The sequence below is a fragment of the Somniosus microcephalus genome, chromosome 8, assembly GCF_052327205.1.
Source record: "Somniosus microcephalus isolate GS21.2 chromosome 8, FLI_Smic_1.0, whole genome shotgun sequence".
NCBI lineage: Eukaryota > Metazoa > Chordata > Chondrichthyes > Squaliformes > Somniosidae > Somniosus > Somniosus microcephalus.
Window position 1 is genome coordinate 229,367,423 of NC_140994.1, and position 19,802 is coordinate 229,387,224.

The 19,802-nt window shown below is 49.0% G+C and overlaps 1 protein-coding gene across 7 annotated transcripts in view; it reads right to left on the reverse strand.

Moving 5' to 3' along the window:
• The window catches only part of LOC147114145 (teneurin-2-like), a 1,360,318-nt gene that overhangs the window by 130,380 nt on the left and 1,210,136 nt on the right, over positions 1 to 19,802 (reverse strand). For all 7 annotated transcript variants that reach the window (XM_085995783.1, XM_085995782.1, XM_085995780.1 and 4 more), the window contains 2 exons: positions 13,221 to 13,367; positions 6,985 to 7,201 (listed from right to left, as the gene is read on the reverse strand). In XM_085995783.1, coding sequence (XP_085851909.1) covers positions 6,985 to 7,201; positions 13,221 to 13,367 — 364 coding nt within the window. The remainder of the gene's footprint in view (positions 1 to 6,984; positions 7,202 to 13,220; positions 13,368 to 19,802) is intronic.

Sequence of the window (19,802 nt, forward strand, 5' to 3'; positions counted from 1 at the left end):
ATCTCCAACTCCCCCCTAATCTCCGATTCACCCCGCGATCTCCAACTCCCCCCCCGATCTCCGATTCACCCCGCGATCTCCAACTCCCCCCGCAATCTCCGATTCACCCCGCGATCTCCAACTCCCCCCCCGCAATCTCCGATTCACCCCGCGATCTCTAACTCCCCCCCAATCTCCAATTCACCCCACGATCTCCAGCACCTCCCCAATCTCCAATTCACCCCGTGATCTCCACTCCCCCATCTCCGATTCACCCCGCGATCTCACCCCCCAATCTCCGATTCACACCTTGATCTCTAACTTGCCCCCCAATCGCCGATTCACCCCGTGATCTCTAACTCCCCCCCAATCTCCGATTCACCCCGCGATCTCCACCCCCCCAATCTCCGATTCACCCCGCGATCTCCAACTCCCCCCCAATCTCCGATTCACCCCGCGATCTCCAACTCCCCCCCATCTCCAATTCACCCCGCGATCTACACCCCCCAATCTCCGATTCACCCCGCGATCTCCAACTCCCCCCAAGCTCCGATTCACCCTGCGATCTCCAACGCCCACCCAATCTCCGATTCACCCCGCGAACTCCAACTCCCCCCATCTCCGATTCACCCCGCGATCTCCACCCCCCCAATCTCCGATTCACCCCGTGATCTCCACCCCTCTAATCTCCGATTCACCCCGCGATCTCCAACTCCCCCCCCATCTCCGATTCACCCCACGATCTCCAACGCCCCCCCAATCTCCGATTCACCCCGCGATCTCCAACTCCCCCCGCAATCTCCGATTCACCCCGCGATCTCCAACTACCCCCCCAATCTCCGATTCACTCCGCGATCTCCAACTCCGCCCCCAATCTCCGATTCACCCCGCGATCTCCAACTCCCCCCCAATCTCCGATTCACCCCGCGATCTCCAACTCCCCCCAATCTCCGATTCACCCTGCGATCTCCAACTCCCCCCCAATCTCCGATTCACCCCGCGATCTCCAAACCCCCCAATCTCCGATTCACCCCGCGATCTCCAACTCCCCCCTCAATCTCCGATTTACCCCGCGATCTCCAACTCCCCCCCAATCTCCGATTCACCCCGCGATCTCCAACCCCCCCCCAATCTCCGATTCACCCCGCGATCTCTAACTCCCCCCCAATCTCCAATTCACCCCGCGATCTCCAGCACCACCCCCAATCTCCAATTCACCCCGGCGATCTCCACTCCCCCAATCTCCGATTCACCCCGCGATCTCACCCCCAATCTCCGATTCACCCCTTGATCTCTAACTTGCCCCCAATCGCCGATTCACCCCGTGATCTCTAACTCCCCCCCAATCTCCGATTCACCCCGCGATCTCCAACTCCCCCCCAATCTCCGATTCACCCCGCGATCTCCAACTCCCCCATCTCCAATTCACCCCGCGATCTCCACCCCCCAATCTCCGATTCACCCCGCGATCTCCAACTCCCCCCCAAGCTCCGATTCACCCTGCGATCTCCAACGCCCCCCCAATCTCCGATTCACCCCGCGATCTCCAACTCTCCCCCAATCTCCGATTCACCCCGCGATCTCCAACTACCCCCCAATCTCCAATTCACCCCGCGATCTCCAACTCCCCCCATCTCCGATTCACCCCGCGATCTCCACCCCCCCAATCTCCGATTCACCCCGTGATCTCCACCCCTCTAATCTCCGATTCACCCCGCGATCTCCCAACTCCCCAATCTCCGATTCACCCCGTGATCTCCACCCCCCTAATCTCCGATTCACCCCGCGATCTCCAACTCCCCCCCCATCTCCGATTCACCCCACGATCTCCAACTCCCCCCAATCTCCGATTCACCCCGCGATCTCCAACTCCCCCCGCAATCTCCGATTCACCCCGCGATCTCCAACTACCCCCCCAATCTCCGATTCACCCTGCGATCTCCAACTCCCCCCGCAATCTCCGATTCACCCCGCGATCTCCAACTCCCCCCCAATCTCCGATTCACCCCGCGATCTCCAACTCCCCCCCAATCTCCGATTCACCCCGCGATCTCCAACTCCCCCCAATCTCTGATTCACCCCGCGATCTCCAACTCCCCCCCCAATCTCCGATTCACCGCGCGATCTACAACTCCCCCCCAATCTCCGATTCACCCCGCGATCTCCAACTCCCCCCCCCAATCTCCGATTCACCCCACGATCTCCAACCCCCCCAATCTCCGATTCACCCCGCGATCTCCAACTCCCCCCCCGCAATCTCCGATTCACCCCGCGATCTCTAACTCCCCCCCAATCTCCAATTCACCCCGCGATCTCCAGCAACCCCCCAATCTCCAATTCACCCGGCGATCTCCACTCCCCCAATCTCCGATTCACCCCGCGATCTCACCCCCCAATCTCCGATTCACCCCTTGATCTCTAACTTGCCCCCAATCGCCGATTCACACCCGTGATCTCTAACTCCCCCCAATCTCCGATTCACCCCGCGATCTCCATCTCTCCCCCATCTCCAATTCACCCCGCGATCTCCACCCCCCCAGTCTCCGATTCACCCCGCGATCTCCAACTTCCCCCCAAGCTCCGATTCACCCTGCGATCTCCAACTCCCCCCCAATCTCCGATTCACCCCGCGATCTCCAACTCCCCCATCTCCGATTCACCCCGCGATCTCACCCCCCAATCTCCGATTCACCCCTTGATCTCTAACTTGCCCCCCAATCGCCGATTCACCCCGTGATCTCTAACTCCCCCCCATCTCCAATTCACCCCGCGATCTCCACCCCCCAATCTCCGATTCACCCCGCGATCTCCAACTCCCCCCCAAGCTCCGATTCACCCTGCGATCTCCAACGCCCCCCCAATCTCCGATTCACCCCGCGATCTCCAACTCCCCCCATCTCCGATTCACCCCGCGATCTCCACCCCCCCAATCTCCGATTCACCCCGTGATCTCCACCCCTCTAATCTCCGATTCACCCCGCGATCTCCAACTCCACCCCCATCTCCGATTCACCCCACGATCTCCAACTCCCCCCCCAATCTCCGACTCACCCCGCGATCTCCAACTCCCCCCCGCAATCTCCGATTCACCCCGCGATGTCCAACTACCCCCCCAATCTCCGATTCACCCCGCGATCTCCAACTCACCCCGCGATCTCCAACTCCCCCCACAATCTCCGATTCACCCCGCGATCTCCAACTCCCCCCCCAATCTCCGATTCACCCCGCGATCTCCAACTCCCCCCCAATCTCCGATTCACCCTGCGATCTCGAACCCCCCCAATCTCCGATTCACTCCGCGATCTCCAACTCCCCCCCAATCTCCGATTCACCCCGCGATCTCCAACTCCCCCCGCAATCTCCGATTCACCCCGCGATCTCTAACTCCCCCCCAATCTCCAATTCACCCCCGCGATCTCCAGCAACCCCCCAATCTCCAATTCACCCGGCGATCTCCACTCCCCCAATCTCCGATTCACCCCGCGATCTCACCCCCAATCTCCGATTCACCCCTTGATCTCTAACTTGCCCCCTAATCGCCGATTCACCCCGTGATCTCTAGCTGCCCCCCAATCTCCGATTCACCCCACGATTTCCACCCCCCAATCTCCGATTCACCCCGCGATCTCAACTCCCCCCCAATCTCCGATTCACCCCGCGATCTCCAACTCCCCCATCTCCAATTCACCCCGCGATCTCCACCCCCAATCTCCGATTCACCCCGCGATCTCCAACTCCCCAATTTCCGATTCACCCCGTGATCTGCACCCCCCTAATCTCCGATTCACCCCGCGATCTCCAACTCCACCCCCATCTCCGATTCACCCCACGATCTCCAACTCCCCCCCAATCTCCGATTCACCCCGCGATCTCCAACTCCCCCCCAATCTCCAATTCACCCCGCACCCCGCGATCTCCACACCCCCAATCTCCGATTCACCCCGTGATCTCCACCCCTCTAATCTCCGATTCACCCCGCGATCTCCAACTCCCCCCCATCTCCGATTCACCCCGCGATCTCCACACCCCCAATCTCCGATTCACCCCGTGATCTCCACCCCTCTAATCTCCGATTCACCCCGCGATCTCCAACTCCCCCCATCTCCGATTCACCCCACGATCTCCAACTCCCCCCCAATCTCCGATTCACCCCGCGATCTCCAACTCCCCCCGCAATCTCCGATTCACCCCGCGATCTCCAACTACCACCCCAATCTCCGATTCACCCCGCGATCTCCAACTCCCCCCCCAATCTCCGATTCACCCCGCGATCTCCAACTCCCCCCCAATCTCCGATTCACCCCGCGATCTCCAACTCCCCCCCAATCTCCGATTCACCCCGCGATCTCCAACTCCCCCCCGAATCTCCGATTCACCCCGCGATCTCCAACCCCTCCCAATCTCCGATTCACCCCGCGATCTCCAACTCCCCCCCGATCTCCGATTCACCCCGCGATCTCCAACTCCCCCCCCGATCTCCGATTCACCCCGCGATCTCCAACTCCCCCCTAATCTCCGATTCACCCCGCGATCTCCAACTCCCCCCCCGATCTCCGATTCACCCCGCGATCTCCAACTCCCCCCACTTACCTGCCATCCACTCCTCAGTTACTTTCCCGTCCAACAGGCAGCCAGCTTGTCAATCAGGCTGGCTGTCGGGCGGGAAACCTACTGGAAAAAATGTAAAAGACGTCCTGCACTTAAATTCTGCAGGATATCCGGAAAACCCTCACTTCGGGGTTTCCTGTCTGCAAATCCTCCTCCCTGCTCTCTTCACGGCTGCTGTAAATATCGGGGCCAATATATCTGTTAACTTGCAAGAGTGGCAATGGAGATTCTCTTTGTCAGGTTGAATCAAGGTATGAACTTGGTGTATATCCTGATGTAAGATTCCTGGTTGACTACCTCTAATTATGCCAATAAAAAATAAACAACCAATTTTTGGATGTAACGTATAACCAGAAATTAAGTTTGGTTCAAAAGCCAATTTCATGCACAATGATGCTCTCATACTTAGAGTTATAGGGGGAGAAATTGAGTACAGCCCTGTTTGGGGCGCCAGCCTCGCCAGGGCGCTAAAAGTAGCACCCCGGAAACATTCGCGCCCCCGCACCGGAAATTGAGTAGTTGTGCCCCAAAGGGAAGCACGGCGCTACTGGAGACGCCCTGCATCCCTCTTGGGGTGCTGCGAGTGAATATCGTATTGCAGGCCTTCCTCCCCTTCTTAAAGGGGAGGGGCCTTGTGCAGCGCGATCTGGGGCCCAGCTGGGCCCCCGAGGATCGGGAGTGCAGGCAAAAGAGCCCGGCACCGAGGAGAAGTGCCAGGCTCTTGGAGCGCAGCCGGCACTCCGCGGGGGGGGTGTTCAGGTGGCCAGGGACGGGAGCGCAGGCAGGTGCTGGCAGGTGGCCAATAACAAAAATGGCCGCCCCGCACCTCGCCTTTAATGTGCGCCTCCCTGGCCGCAGGTAGGCCCCCTGAACCCGTCGGACATTGCGTCCAGCGGTAAATCGGGGCGCTGCCGAATATCGCGGCCGGGGCGTCAGCGGGGCACTGCGCACACCGATGACGTCATCGGCAGCGGCGCAGCGCTAACGGTTAACGCCACCACTAACGTCCCGCAGAACTTCGTGGGAGGCGTGGGCAGTGCCGCGCCCGGGCGCCAGTTGGCTTGCGACCCACTTAGCGCCCTCTTAAGGCACTAACGGGTGGCGCAACCAACTGAATTTCTCCCCCATAGAGTCATAACGGCACAGAAGGAGGCCATTCGACCCATCGAGTCCATGCCGGCTCTCTGCAGAGCAATCCAGTCAGTCCCATCCCCATTCCCCCACTCTATCCCCATAGCCCTGCAAGTTTATTTCCCTCAAGTGCCTATCCAGTCACCCCTTGAAAACAATGAGTGTCTCTGCTTCCAGCACTTCCGTCGGCAGCGAATTCCAGGTCCTCACCACTCGCTGCGTAAAAAAGTTTATCCTCACGTCCCCCCGGATCTCTTGCCCAAAACCATAAATCTGTGTCCCCTAGTCCTTGTACCATCAACTAGTAGGAACAGCCTTTCCCTGTCTAGCCTATCCAAACCCGCCATAATCTTGTACACCTCTATCAAATGACCCCGCAACCTCCTTTGCGCTAATGAAAACAAATCCAGCTTCTTCAACCTGTCCCTGTAGCTAAGATCCCCCATCCCCAGAACCATTCTGGTAAATCTCCTCTGCACCCTCCCAAGGGCCTTCACATCCTTCCTAAAGTGTGGTGACCAGAACTGGACGCAATACTCCAGTTGTGGCTTAACCAGCACTTTATAAAGGTTCAGCATAACTTCTCTACTTTTGTACTCAATATCTCTATTTATGAAGCCCAAGATCCCATATGCTTTGTTAACCACTCTCTCAATATGTCCTGCCACCTTCAGGGACCTATGCACATTAACTCCCAGGTCCCTCTGCCCCACACACACTTTAAAACTGTGCCATTAAGCGTATATTGCCTCTCCCTGTTCCTTCTGCCAAAATGCATCACCTCACACTTCTATGTATTAAATTCTATCTGCCACTTGTCTGCCCATTCTGCTAGCCTTTCTATGTCCTGTTGCAGTCGATTGATATCATCATCACTGTTTGCCACACCCTCAGGTTTGGTGTCATCAGCAAATTTAGAAATTCTACTCTGTATTCCAATATCCAGGTCATTTATATATATCAAAAAAAGCACTGACCCTTGGGGAACAGCACTGTCTACCGTCCTCCAGTCTGAAAAACAGCCATTTACCACAACTCGCTGTTTTCTGTCCTTAAGCCAATTCCTTATCCAAGCTGCCACTGACCCACCTATTCCATGAGCCTCAATTTTGTTACCCAGCCTTCTATGTGGTACTTTGTCAAACGCCTTCTGAAAATCCATGTAGACAACATCCATTGCATTCCCTTCATCAATCCTCTCTGTTACTTCATCAAAAAATTCAATCAGATTGCCTGCTTATCTCAACAAAAGAGAACTTTCTTTACCTGTCATTGAAAGGGTTATCCCCAGGGATTATGTGGGTTCTGTCTTTGCCCACTAGGAGCTTAATGCGATCATAAAAAGATTTCACAACTTGAGTGGAGAGTGCCCATTGGTTCTGCTGGATGATGTCAAGGGGGTCATGTGATCCATGACAGAGCGGGTTGGACTGGCAGCTGGATTGAAGGCAGCAGTCTGGATCCAAGCAATCTATCAGTCCATCTACAATAACAGAGAGAAGAATACATTTAGTCAGCATATGTCAAATTCAACTTTGCAGTATGATGGTCATGTCCAATGGTTACCTTTTCACATTACCTAGACACATTACACGACTGGTCATGGCAAACTTTGTACCATATGATTAGTTCCTCTTTTTTATCGTAATTACACATTGTTGGAGATGCTGGTCATTCAGAAAATAATCAGGGCTAGAAATTGGCCTCCTCTGCTCCTCCTGTTATCGCCTCTGGGGGGCGATAACGGGGCGCTAACGACTTACCGACCAAGCGCGGCGTAAGAAACGACTCCCGCGGAATTCAATGGAGGGGTAGCACCGGCGGCAAAACTTACCGACTCGATCTCCTGCGCCCCGGAGATCACGACGTCATCCGGTGCGCAGCGCCCCGTTATCACCCCGGATCCTAAATTCGCTTCCGCCCCCTGCAGCTTCGCCAGGCGTCAGCACCGGCAGCTGCAGGAGGCGTTGTGACCTCGGCCGGCCACTTGGGGAGCGGTAATTAAAGGGGATTGGTGGTCAGGTAGGCCAACAAAATGTTCTCACCCCTTTGTGCTGTTTTTTTAATTTTTCATGGCCGCGATTGATCAGCCCTGCACTCTCTCAGAGAGCTTGGGGCTGCTTCTCGCAGATAGCGGGTGGCATTGCTGACCCATTCCCAGCCTTACCTTTAACTGCAGTGAGCATTGGCCCTTCCCTTTAAGGGAGGGAAGGAGCCTGCGAATCCGGCAGCGCTGCACGGAACATTGCTCAGCGCTCTGCCAATACCGCCCCGTCACTCCCTTTAGCACTCTAAGGGAAGTGGCTGCGCTTGATTTAGCACTCCACTTTCCTCTTGGAGGGTGTAGGGGTTTCGCAAAATTCCCCTGAAAACAAGAGAAACATTGGTCCACATCGTGGATGAAGATTTATGTGTTTTGAATTGCCTCTGGGTCAGATCAATGTTTTAAAGCATGCTCAGAACCACGAAAGACTGCTGAGCTGGGCTGAGCTGGACTACAACGGAATCGAGGAAATTCGTGGAAGTATTCACACATTGAGAAAGAACATCTTGATTAAAACTTGTGCTTTTGAGCCCGGTCAAACACAGAGGTTTACAGCTTGTAATGTGTTTGTGTGAAAGACCTGTCAATCAAACCAGGGAGGTCAGGAGTTGCCCACTTGACCCGAGGCCACAGAGACAGGTTGTTATGGCTGGCTATGTTCAGCAACCAATCACAGTCAGCGAGGCAGCTTTTAATGTGTCTGTGTGAAAGACCTGTCAATCAAACCAGGGAGGTCAGGAGTTGTCCACTTGACCCGAGGCCAATTATGGCTGGCTATGTTTAAACAAGCAATTCAGCAACCAATCACAGTCCTTTTGTTTGTGTACTGGAACTTTAGGCGGGAAAATTTCCAGACAGAGCGGCAGCAGCACATAGGTATAAAGATAGCTACTGAGAAGCTATCTTTCTCCCTCTTTTTACTTCGCTGGACCACAGGTGAGCAGGGTGTTCTGACTCCTCAACAAGACAACCTAGAAAGGAGTTTGGGGTGGTGATTTAAGGGAATTACTAAGATTGTTTAAATAACATTGTAGTCATTGTATCCCTCGTTTTTGCCGTCTGTACCCCCTTGTTATATACTTTTGTTGCATTTACTATGTTCGTATGGTATAGTTTATATTTGATTATGGTTCTTTAGTTTAATAAATTTTGACTTTGCTCATATCCAAACCAATTGTCCGCTTTAACATCATTAATTGTAAGTCCTCCAGTCAGAACTGAAAGGTGGGGTAGCGATTCGGAACCGCTGTTAAAATTGGTTTACAGTGCAGCAGGCAAAAAGGCTGCTGGCCAGGTATGTTACCATAAACCAGGTAATAGATGCCCCCCTACAAGGGCTACAACTGAATTTCACGGGAGCCTCTCATCATTAGCACTTGGCGATAATTTTTCTGCTTCTGAAATTTTAGCGCCCCAAACGGGCTATAATGAATTTCTCCCCCTCCATCTTTCTGCTCAGGTGCATATTAAAGACCCCATGGCATTACTCAAAGAACAGCTAGGAATTCTCCCTGGTTCAACCTTTATCATGAAAAAAAAAATTAATTGGTCAATCAGCCCACTGCTGTTGATGTGGCCTTATTGTGCATCAAGCAACAGTTCTGCACTTCGAAGTAATTAATTGTGAAGTGGTTTTCGATGTTTCTGAGAGACCTGATAAGATGTCATGCAAGTTCGAGTGCTTCTTTGACATACCACTGAATGGTTGGAGATGTTCTGCGTGACTGACTCTGAGGCCAATGTTACTATTAAATCAGCTTCTTCGCAGGGTATGGCTCAAACAGATTCAGCTTCTGAATTTCCATCTCACAGATTAAAGAACATCATTTCCATGATGACATAAATTGTGTTGAAATACATCATTGGATAACTTGCACATGCTGAATTTGTGATATAAATGACCTGGGGTGGAGGGCGGGGAAAGGTATGGCAGAATAAATGTTTTATCATTATGTGTAGCGAAATAAACATTTTTTAAAAATACATTTATGACATTGCTACATCAAGCAAACAGAAAACTTCTCCCCTCTCCATGGTGTTTCTGTCCAAAACATTTCTCCATGAAAATTGCCTCTTTGAAAAATGTTCTTTGATACTGTGTGCTTCTCAAACTATTGTAAATTTATACAAAGTTACTATTGTAATTATGAATTGAAAGGAGATGCAAATCTGAAAAGCTGGAAAGGTCTTGCAGTATTCAAAGTGGTAAAGAGGGCTTCTCTGCATAACAAATGTTACATGGTGAGGTGAAATGTGTCCACATAACCTTTCAAAGGACATGTACATAAATATTGAAGTAAGCTGGTTCTTTTAATGAGTCAAACTGAATCTGTAATAAACACTAAAGCATCATTAAACCCTTTTCTACGGCAAATATGACAAGTAATGATGAGATATTGCACATTACCAACACCTCATTGATCTAGACAGCAAAAAGATTGGTGTTATAGTTATTTTTGTTCTAGATTCTCATTACTGGGCAAACCTGGCAGGGTTTCATGCAGTTAGACACTTAGTGGACTCCTCATCTGCCCATTTTATTCTCATGAAAGTCTCCCAGTGAGACCGTCAGTCAACATAAGCACATTTATCTGTCAGCCAGCCCCATCAGAAACACAGTTGCACAACAATCTCCAATAAATTAATCTGCCACCCAATTCCACATTTATCTTGCAAACAATCAAGTACTCATCAAACTGTGAAGAACTGCCACTTCAGGAAGCAGAAGGCTGAAAATGTGATATTTTCGCCTCCTTAGACAGCAAAATCTCAGTGGTGTACAATCAGCTACAAAGGAGGGCTTGATGTTCTCAGGCACAGCTGTTGCCCCAGAGAATCGGAATCCCATCAGCCTTGTTATTTGCTTATGTATATTATTTATGGGTACAATATTATTGTATTTTGTTTGACTACAGCACCACATCCTTTGTCTTGAAGGATCACCATGGTTTAATTTGATAGTGATGCCAGTATTTTCACATAGTCTTCCAACTTTATTTTAAAATTAGAAGCCCAGGAACAATTGGGGCACAATCTTCAATCTGGACTGCTTTGGAGGAACAGCTGGACAAGGATTCCTGCCCACGTGTAACCTGACCACACTTCCCTGGCAGCAGCGAGGTGCAGGGCAGATGCAACGGTGCTCAGTATTATACTTGTCGTTGAACCTAATCTGGGGCACGATGAAGGAAGGCAGGGCCAGTCTGGTTGGTTTGGCTTAGCTCTCTCGCACTGTTAGATTTAGCAGTTCTACTCCCTTGTGCTTCAAGGCCTCAGTCATCTAGGCCTCATTCCTGTCAGACTCAGCAACTCCATCCCAGTAAGTTCCTCGAATGATGCCACGGTTAAAAAGCATTGCCAGCATTCGAAATTCACTTGTGAGCCATGCAATTTATGGAAGATTTATAATGCTTGTGAGTCACATGGGTGAATTAAATGTAGGTTTTTACATCTTTAAGTTTTCCACATTAATAATGAGCATTGGAAAAACTTGCACAAATCACTGGGCTTGTTATCGAAGAGCGAGTGTTGACAATGTTGTGTTTATGAATCAAAGAAATGAACAACACACAGGCTGAAAAAAAAGTTGAAGTTAATCACAATTCTTTACAATTGACATTTTTTTTTGGAAGAAAAGTGTTCTAGCATTGGAGTACCAACACACAGCACTAGAAAGTGGTGGGGTATGGGTTCAGATCCATCCTAGCACATCTGAGTTCCTGATTTGGGTCCCATTACTGCCAGGAAGCACTGAGCAGAGGCTAGACACTTGCCCACAAGCAGATGGGAGAATTATCACTGGACCACTCTGGTGCAGTTTCTCCTAGGTAGGGATTCCGACCCTCCAGGATTGCCCGGGAATCTCCAGGAATTAAAGACTAATCTCCAGGACACTGATACGAGCCACTCAGGAGAAAAATTGTAGGGGCAATAAAAAAGTTGTTTTAAAAAAAAAATTCTTTGAACACTTTTGTTTATTAGTTATAAAAATATCGGACATGTGGGAAAAAAAGCTGTTGGCTGAGAGTGAAGAATTATCCAATCGGGTAATGAAGAGTCTATGCATTTGGTGTAGGTAGGTGGTGCACCATGAGAATGTACATGTCAGGTGACCAATGGCAGGAATGTGAGGGCGGGGCGGTTGGAGGTTGGAGGTCATGCGTCAAAACCTCCAGGAATGCGTCCAACAGAGTTGGCGACCCCATTCCTAGATGATTTAGATTAGCTGGCCTCTTGCACTTTAGGCTATGGTTAGGGTGTAGCTTGGGGAAAATAAAAGTAAGGGGAGAATAGAAAAGTTGGTAGCATCACAAGACAAGTGAGACACCCTCTTTAAGCGTACGGGAGAAGAGGGGCCTATTGCTGACACCATTTCTTTAAAAGGGCTTCTGTGGTGAGAATACCCCTTTAATAAGCAAACTTCTGAAAACAAGTCCTCCAGCTTAAAAAAAGGAAGAATGAAAAGCACGTACTACAGCAAGGAAGAGGGATTAATGGTGAAAGTGATGAGAGAATATGTTAGACCAGAAAAAATAAGGTGGAAATTGCATTTAAGTGTGTGCAAGTCCAGGAATGGATTAAAAGATTAACTCACAGGCCAGGGAATTCACATGGAAGATAGCTGAGAGCATCATTCTTGTCAATTACAAGTTTGATGAGATGCTGCACCCTGGAAGATGATAATGACGGGCTTGAAGCGAGGAGGGAGAGAAGATTCAAGTGTTTAAAACTATTAAGGGAAGTGGTAAAATACAAGCTGCCTCCTTCATATTGAATCAAGAACAAAGCACTGGAGATCATTATTAATAGATGGAGGAATAAAACCAAGGTCTGTCGAGATGGGGGGGGGGGGAAGGGATCAGAGACAATGGCAGGGAAGATGTTTATGGAATATAAAATGAGGTTATTGTGGAGTGAGTCATAAGGGTAAGCATTGGTTGAGAAATGAAACAGAAAAATAACACTATAAAACAAGATCCTTAGATGGGATAGTCAAGACAGATTACCTTCAAAAAGAAACCTAGCCAAAATGATGAAATGGTACAGAAATAAAAGATGAGTGAATCAAGCAATAAAAATAATGAAATTCCGCCATTTTCCTTCTGTCTACTTGTTCTCTCACCATGACAACACATTTAAGATTGGCAACTGCCTATAGAGAATTTTAGAGTGTGAACGCATAACCCATCATTTCATTATGCTCGAACTCAGTGCAGAGCTCCTTAAATAAATGTTTCAGAACAGTCCTGGGATTCTCTTGTTGAGAAAAATGGATGGCATTAATTGGATTGCCTGAGGGCTGTGATTCAAAGCATCATCTGCATCTCATTATAATACAGAACCTATTCCAGTTTCCAATTCATCGTGGTGGGGGAGAAGGGTTACGAGGGAACATTCTGCAACTCAGTATAGATTTCTCACTTGTAACCCAACATCATTTTCTCCATCATAGGCTCACCTCCTTCATTGTCTTTACCATCCGTACAAGATGTCTCCATTGCAACATTGCATCCTGGTCCTCGCCAGCCAGTCTGGCAGACGCAGTGCCAACTGTTCTGGCTGAAGGTGCACCTCCCATTGCCATTGCACAGATCAGGGCAGCCATCTGTTATTTAAAAAAAGAAAAGAAAAGAGATTTAAAAAAATGTTATGAATGGCAATTCAGTTGCAAGATCCAAAGTGCCTATTAGCACTTCTTAATACATCTGAAACCTGAAAACACATTAAGGCAGCAAAATCTATATGAAGGATTGATTTGGGTCTGCCAGTTAGCATTGTATGAATCTAACCTTTAGTTGCTAAAGCTATTCAATGATTTGATGCTAAAAAAGGATAAAGCGTGACTTTAGTACTTATTAAACTAAATCTCCAATGTAATGCCTTTTGACCATAAAGTAATCCATATTAGAGTGACTGATGAAGCAGGCAAACCAATTTTAAAAACTAAAAGGTTGGTTTATGAACCAAAAGGGAAAATTACATGGTACCTTCCAACCTTTCTGCCACAGCTTAAATTAGGAGTAATTAGATAAAGCTTATTGTTGCTGCTGCTGGATTTATGCAACAGTGGCTCCTGTCAAATAGTGCTTCATTGAACTTTTTTCACCCTGCTCCAGTATTCTCCTGTCATCTCTCCTCAGTTTAGCAACTTATGTTGGGCGAGGGTTGCATGGGTGGAAATGCTACCTTGCCTAAAATGACCATTCTCCATTGGTGACTTGGGCAATGAGAATGGCTAGGTCATGCTCTGGATCTGTTCTACGCACCATTTTAGCAGGAGTCATAGCAGCAAAGAGAAATGTTGTTGTGACTTCCCTCTCATTAGTCCTGAGAATAAGCATCATACTCCCACTACTGCATTTGCGGGGCAAAATTTTAAATTGGTCTTCAGCAGTTGCAATAAACGGGCGATAGTGAATGAGCGGCTTGTTTTACACTGCGCCCAATTTTCTTTCCATTGTGCAAAATGGGTTGCAGATTCACTATTGCCCATTTTGCCCAACCGCCCAAGACCACTTTCACCCCCTTGATCTTATTAACCAATCCATGGCCCTTAGAAGGAATATTTTGCATAAAGAGAGATCCACTATTTTGTATTTTTTTCTCATTCTATCTCTCTTGCCACTTTCCTCAATTTTTTTTTTAGAATATTAGTTTCTTTTTAAATCTTCTCCCTCCTCTCCTCTCCTAAGGCAGCTCCTGGGGCTCTCTTTGTTCTCTAGTGTCATGTCTAAAATAATAAAATAGTGCCTCAACAACTGGGCTTCATTCTGTTCACCACCATACACACACGCTGGGGTCGATTTTCCTGGAGTTGTCAGGCGGGGTTTCAGGCGTGTGGTGGGGGGAAATCCCGAATTCGGGGGGTCCCGACACCATCCCGCCCAAAACCCCGCTCCACGCAAGTTTCAGAGGCGGCGGGTACCCGCCCCGCACTGGGACCCGCCGACCCCAGGCGGGAAGGGATTAGTGCCAATTAACTGCCTAATCCCTATTTTGAGGGGTGTCGTGTGGGATTCCCGACGGCTCCAAACAACGCCAGGTTAGAGCAGGCGGGCCGTCGGGTTGCAGGAGTTGGAGGGGTCGCGATGTCGGTGTTCAGGTGACTGATGGGTGCATGAGTGCAAAGGTAAGTGTGTTTGGTGTGTCTAAAGTGTGCAAAGAACTTTTACTTACCTGTACTTACCTTAACAGCCTTTCTTCCTGTAGGCGTCGGGAGCGCATTACTCAGCTGGCATTTAAAGCTGAATGGCTGCGATCTGTGAAAAGTGACAGCCTTCAGCTTTGAGTGCTGCAGAGAGTTCGAACTGAGTCTGTGCAGAAGGACTCATGTTAGAACTCAGACTGTCAGTGTTTGGCAGCTTCAACCAGCTGTGAAACACTGATATTTCATCTGTCAAGAACTCTTGACAGATGAAATTTCAGTCTGTGACGTCACCTGTTGCCGGGTGGCCCTTAATTGGCCTGCTGATCCCGCTGGGCAGGCTCAACAAGGTCAATCAAGGGAAAATCGCGCGGATTGGCCGGACGTCGATGTAGGCGGGTCTAAAACCCGACAGCTTCGGGAAAATCGACCCCTTAGACTTTCCAATTGGGACCATTGAATAGTGACCAGGATCAGGAACCCTGGATGATTTTTCCCCTCACTAACCCAGAGATACTGAGGGCAACATCATGCCTGCACTACCACTTGGTTAACTCAGCACATATCAGGATTTGGGACATAGGAAAGTACAGGACTGAAAAAAGATTGCAGATCAGATTCTTAAGTACTTTTACCTTATGTTCGCAACTGTCTCAGCACATTGTGTTATAGTTTTATACTTCAGGAACAATTTCTATTTTTCCCCTTAGTCCCTGCATTATTTACAATCCTTCCTCCTGACCTGCTGGTCTACAGCATACACCCATAATTACTTTCCTTCTCCTTATGTCTATCATACCTATCCACAGTGTTTCCAACTTATCCACACCCAGAATGGGCAGGCCCAACTCCATTATGATCAAGTTTTCTTTCACTTAAAAGTACTTCATGTAATTGGGACCTAATTATGCTTGTTCTGCCCCATTTTTGCAGTCCTGGTTGTTCCTGGGAGAGGGGGGAGGGGGGAGGGCATGGGGTAGACACACATGGTATGGTTTCTGTGTCTACCCCATTTCAACCTGACATAATAAAAGGAGGCAGGATTGGCAGGATGATGTCACCTGCTAGAATCCCTGCCAGTCTCACCTCTGGTGCCTCAACATACTGTATGTCTGCATGAAGGTAGAGGTGGGACCCATCAGACTCTCAAAGGCCAGTTTCTTTACAGCGGCTGATTTCAAAGTCATTGCCTGCTGTAAAGAAAGTAGCCTTTCTGGAAGAATGCTTGCTCAAAATCTTCCTTCTGTTGCTGGACCTGGTTTCCAGCAACTTGCCAACACTGCTATTTCTACCCCCACCATATTCCCCACCCCCCCCGCCCCGCCCCCAACACCTCACCTAGCGGGCAGAGCATCTGCACCACTATTGGTTCTGGCACCTGCTGACTGCATCACTGCTTGACCCTGAGAAATTTGATGGGGTCAGGCTGTTCAGTTGCTGGCTTGGAGTAAGTCTTGCTCTTTCATTGTCATGGCGACGGAGCAGGACCGCAGCATTTATTTGCCTATATTAAGTCTGCTTTCTCACACTGTATTGTTCAATAACTTTTGCCAACCAGTTTCTCCAATGATGGGACTGATATTCACCTTTTAACCAAAATGGTCAATTGGGAATTAAATATATTAAATGTAAACTTTAGCTCCAACTCGTTTTTAAATAGGGTGCTTAATGATAACACTCAATCTGCTGTATATGTGGTTGATAGTTAAAATCATATTTACTTTGGGTTGTTTTAAAGACTGCTGAGTTAAGACAGATTGTTTTGTCTGATGTGGTAATTATATTTTGAAAACTCAGTTGCTTAAGACAGAAATGTGTCACAGATTGAAGAAAATCTAGCACCAAGGACAGCAACTAGACAGATAGTTAATGAAAAGGGTGATAGACTCGGTCGCAGATAGGGAACATGTAAAAAAAGAACAACAAGCAAAGATAAAAGTTAATGAAGCCGCTAATTAGTATCGTTCCTTTTAGATCCTATCTTTTTTTTTAAACCTTTTGAAGAATAAAAATGCTTCTTTGAAATCAACGAAAATTCTTTTGGACAAATAAAAAAAAGTTCAAAAAGAAAACCATCACAGTTCTATAACGATAAATAGAACAAGTTGAGGTAAAAAGAAAAAGAACCTGTATTTCATGGAATCAGGTTAAATTTCTCTCCTGAAAGAACCCAAAACTGCCTCCTTCACTACTGTGCAGGAGGGGAAAATAGCCACTTAAAGAAATGCTCACAAAAGGCTAAACTTTGATATGGCGATGCCTTTTATCTTCCAAGTTAAGCAACATGTTGTATTCCAAAATGATGGCTGGCAAAGGGAAATCAAACATAACCATGTCCATCTAACACATATTTAGCAATGCCAAGAATCTAGTGAACCATCCAGCTTGATGATTAAATCTGCCGCTCACTGCTGAAATGCTGCCTTGCAGCACATTTTCATTCCCCTCCTTCCCTCACTACTTGTCTTTCCCTCCTATTATGATTAACCAAATGGGGGAGCAGGATAAGCTAAAAAAAAATCATAACTGCAAACTCCTTCACAATTCCTTTTAAAAACAATGGGGGTAAATTTGACTTTGTACGATTGTGTAAAACAGGCGATAACAAATTGGCATTGAATTGACTTCAATGGAAATAAAAATCAGGAGCGATGTAAAATGGGCTGCCGATTCACTATCGCCCATTTTTACAGTTTTGCACCAAGTCAAAATTACCCCCAATGCTTTGTGAATGAGACCAAATATCTTCAATGAACTGAAGCTGTGACCAGCGGATGGGGGAAAGAGAGTATCAGTACTTCCAAATGTAGACAGATGTAGCAAAGATCCAAAGGAGAACAGTTAACCTCCATCACCCATCTGGTAAGAAGGTAGGGACCACCATTGTGTTAAAAAGATTCAAATGTTCATGCACAGAGAGAGGAAGCCAGCTCATTATCACACCAGCCTCGATATTAACTGCCGGCGCCCCGCACCACCCCCACCACGATGGGCGAGAGAGGGTCGGCGGGGCTTAATAATGAAGAAAATGGGGAACATGGCTCAAACTGCCACACACGCGACCATTGCCATTTTTACGATGGCGGGTTTCGAGGCGGCCGAGTGACCAGCCGTGGAGAGGCGGGACACTTCATTTACATATTTAAAATCAGGCTCAAACAGTGCAATTGGGAGCTCGATTTCAATTTTACAGTTACTGTGCGTGTCTCCCACGGGTCGTGGACCCCGGCAGTGAAAGGGAGACGGGAGCTGCCGGCTCCATAAGGTACGATAGCAAAATACTGCAGATGTTGGAAATCCGAAATAACAACAGAAAATGCTGGAAAAACTCAGCAGGTCAGGCAACATCCGTGGAGAGAAATTTGAGTTGACGTTTCGGGTTGGACCCTTCCTCAAAACTGGAAAGAAAAGAAACTAGATCGGAGGCAGGGCTGCGATCGGACAAAAGAATAAAAGAAACAAAAGAAGTAAAAGAGATTAGAAGCTAGACGAGATGGTAATAGGCTGGGATTAGGTGTAAAGTGTACTGGCAAGGCAAAAGATAGCTGCCAGGTGTGAGAGAGAAACAAAAGGAAAGGGGGGGGGGGAAAGGAGTGGTAAGTGCCTTTCTTAGGATTGCTTGGGGGCCAGGAGAAAGAAAAACTTGTATTTCTGATATACCTATCAATTCATCCAATGAAAAGCGACGAGTTAAGAAAGTAACTATAGCTTTTTATTGGCTAAATAACAGAGCCCACCCTCGTGGGTGATCGGATACAACAAGGAGGAATGCCAGCCAGTCGACTACCTTTATACCTGGGCAGGTAGGTGGAGTCATGGGCGGAGTCAGCAGTGGTCAGCCCAGGTATAGCAGCATGACAAGAGGCGACCTCGTATAGTGATACAACAATGTGAACAGTGATAACCATAGAGTAATGATATAACAGTGATAACTATAGTGTAACGATAGTGAACGATAAAAGTGGTTTACCACATTCACCCCTTGTTTAGATTTGAGTCCGGCGGGGTGAAGTGTACTACCAGTTCTGGTATGTCAGTCTGTCCGGAGGCCTCGTAACCCTTTCTGATCGTCGCAGCGGCGGTGTTGCATTATCCGGTGTTAATGCTGGTGTCTGCGTGGTCGGCGAAGGCTCGTGGGGTTCCGGCATGCCGTCTACCTGGGCTGGAATTGGGGGGGTGGTGGGGGGGGGTGAAGGTGGTGTCTCCGGAGTGCCCGAGGATGCGAGGTCTCGTAAGGAGACTGTGTCCTCCCGCCCGTCTGGGTATGCCACATAGGCGTACTGGGGGTTGGCGTGCAGGAGGTCCACCCTCTCGACCAGGGGGTCCGTTTTATGGGCCCTCACGTGCTTTCGCAGCAAGACGGGCCCCGGAGAGGTCAGCCAGGTTGGTAGCGTGGTTCCCGTAGTCGACTTCCTGGGGAAAGCAAACATTTGTTCATGGGGGGTGGCGTTGATGGCAGTGCAAAGTAGTGACTGGGTGGAATGCAGCGCTGCCGGGAGGACTTCCTGCCAGCGGGAGGTTGGGAGGCCCTTAGACTTTAAGGCTAAGAGGACGGCCTTCCATACCGTCGCGTTCTCTCTTTCCACCTGGCCATTCCCTCGGGGGTTGTAGCTGGTGGTCCTGCTTGCAGCAATACCTCTCGCTAGTAGGAACTGACAGAGTTCCTCGCTCATGAAGGAGGAGCCCCGGTCACTATGTATATAGTTTGGGAACCCGAACAAGGCGAAGAGGTCGTTCAGGCATTTAATGACCGTGGTACTGGTCATGTCTGGGCAGGGGAAGGCAAAGGGGAAACGGGAGTACTCATCAACAATGTTGAGGAAGTACACATTACGGTCAGAGGACGGGAGGGGCCCCTTAAAGTCGATGCTCAGGCGCTCAAAGGGGCGGGTGGCC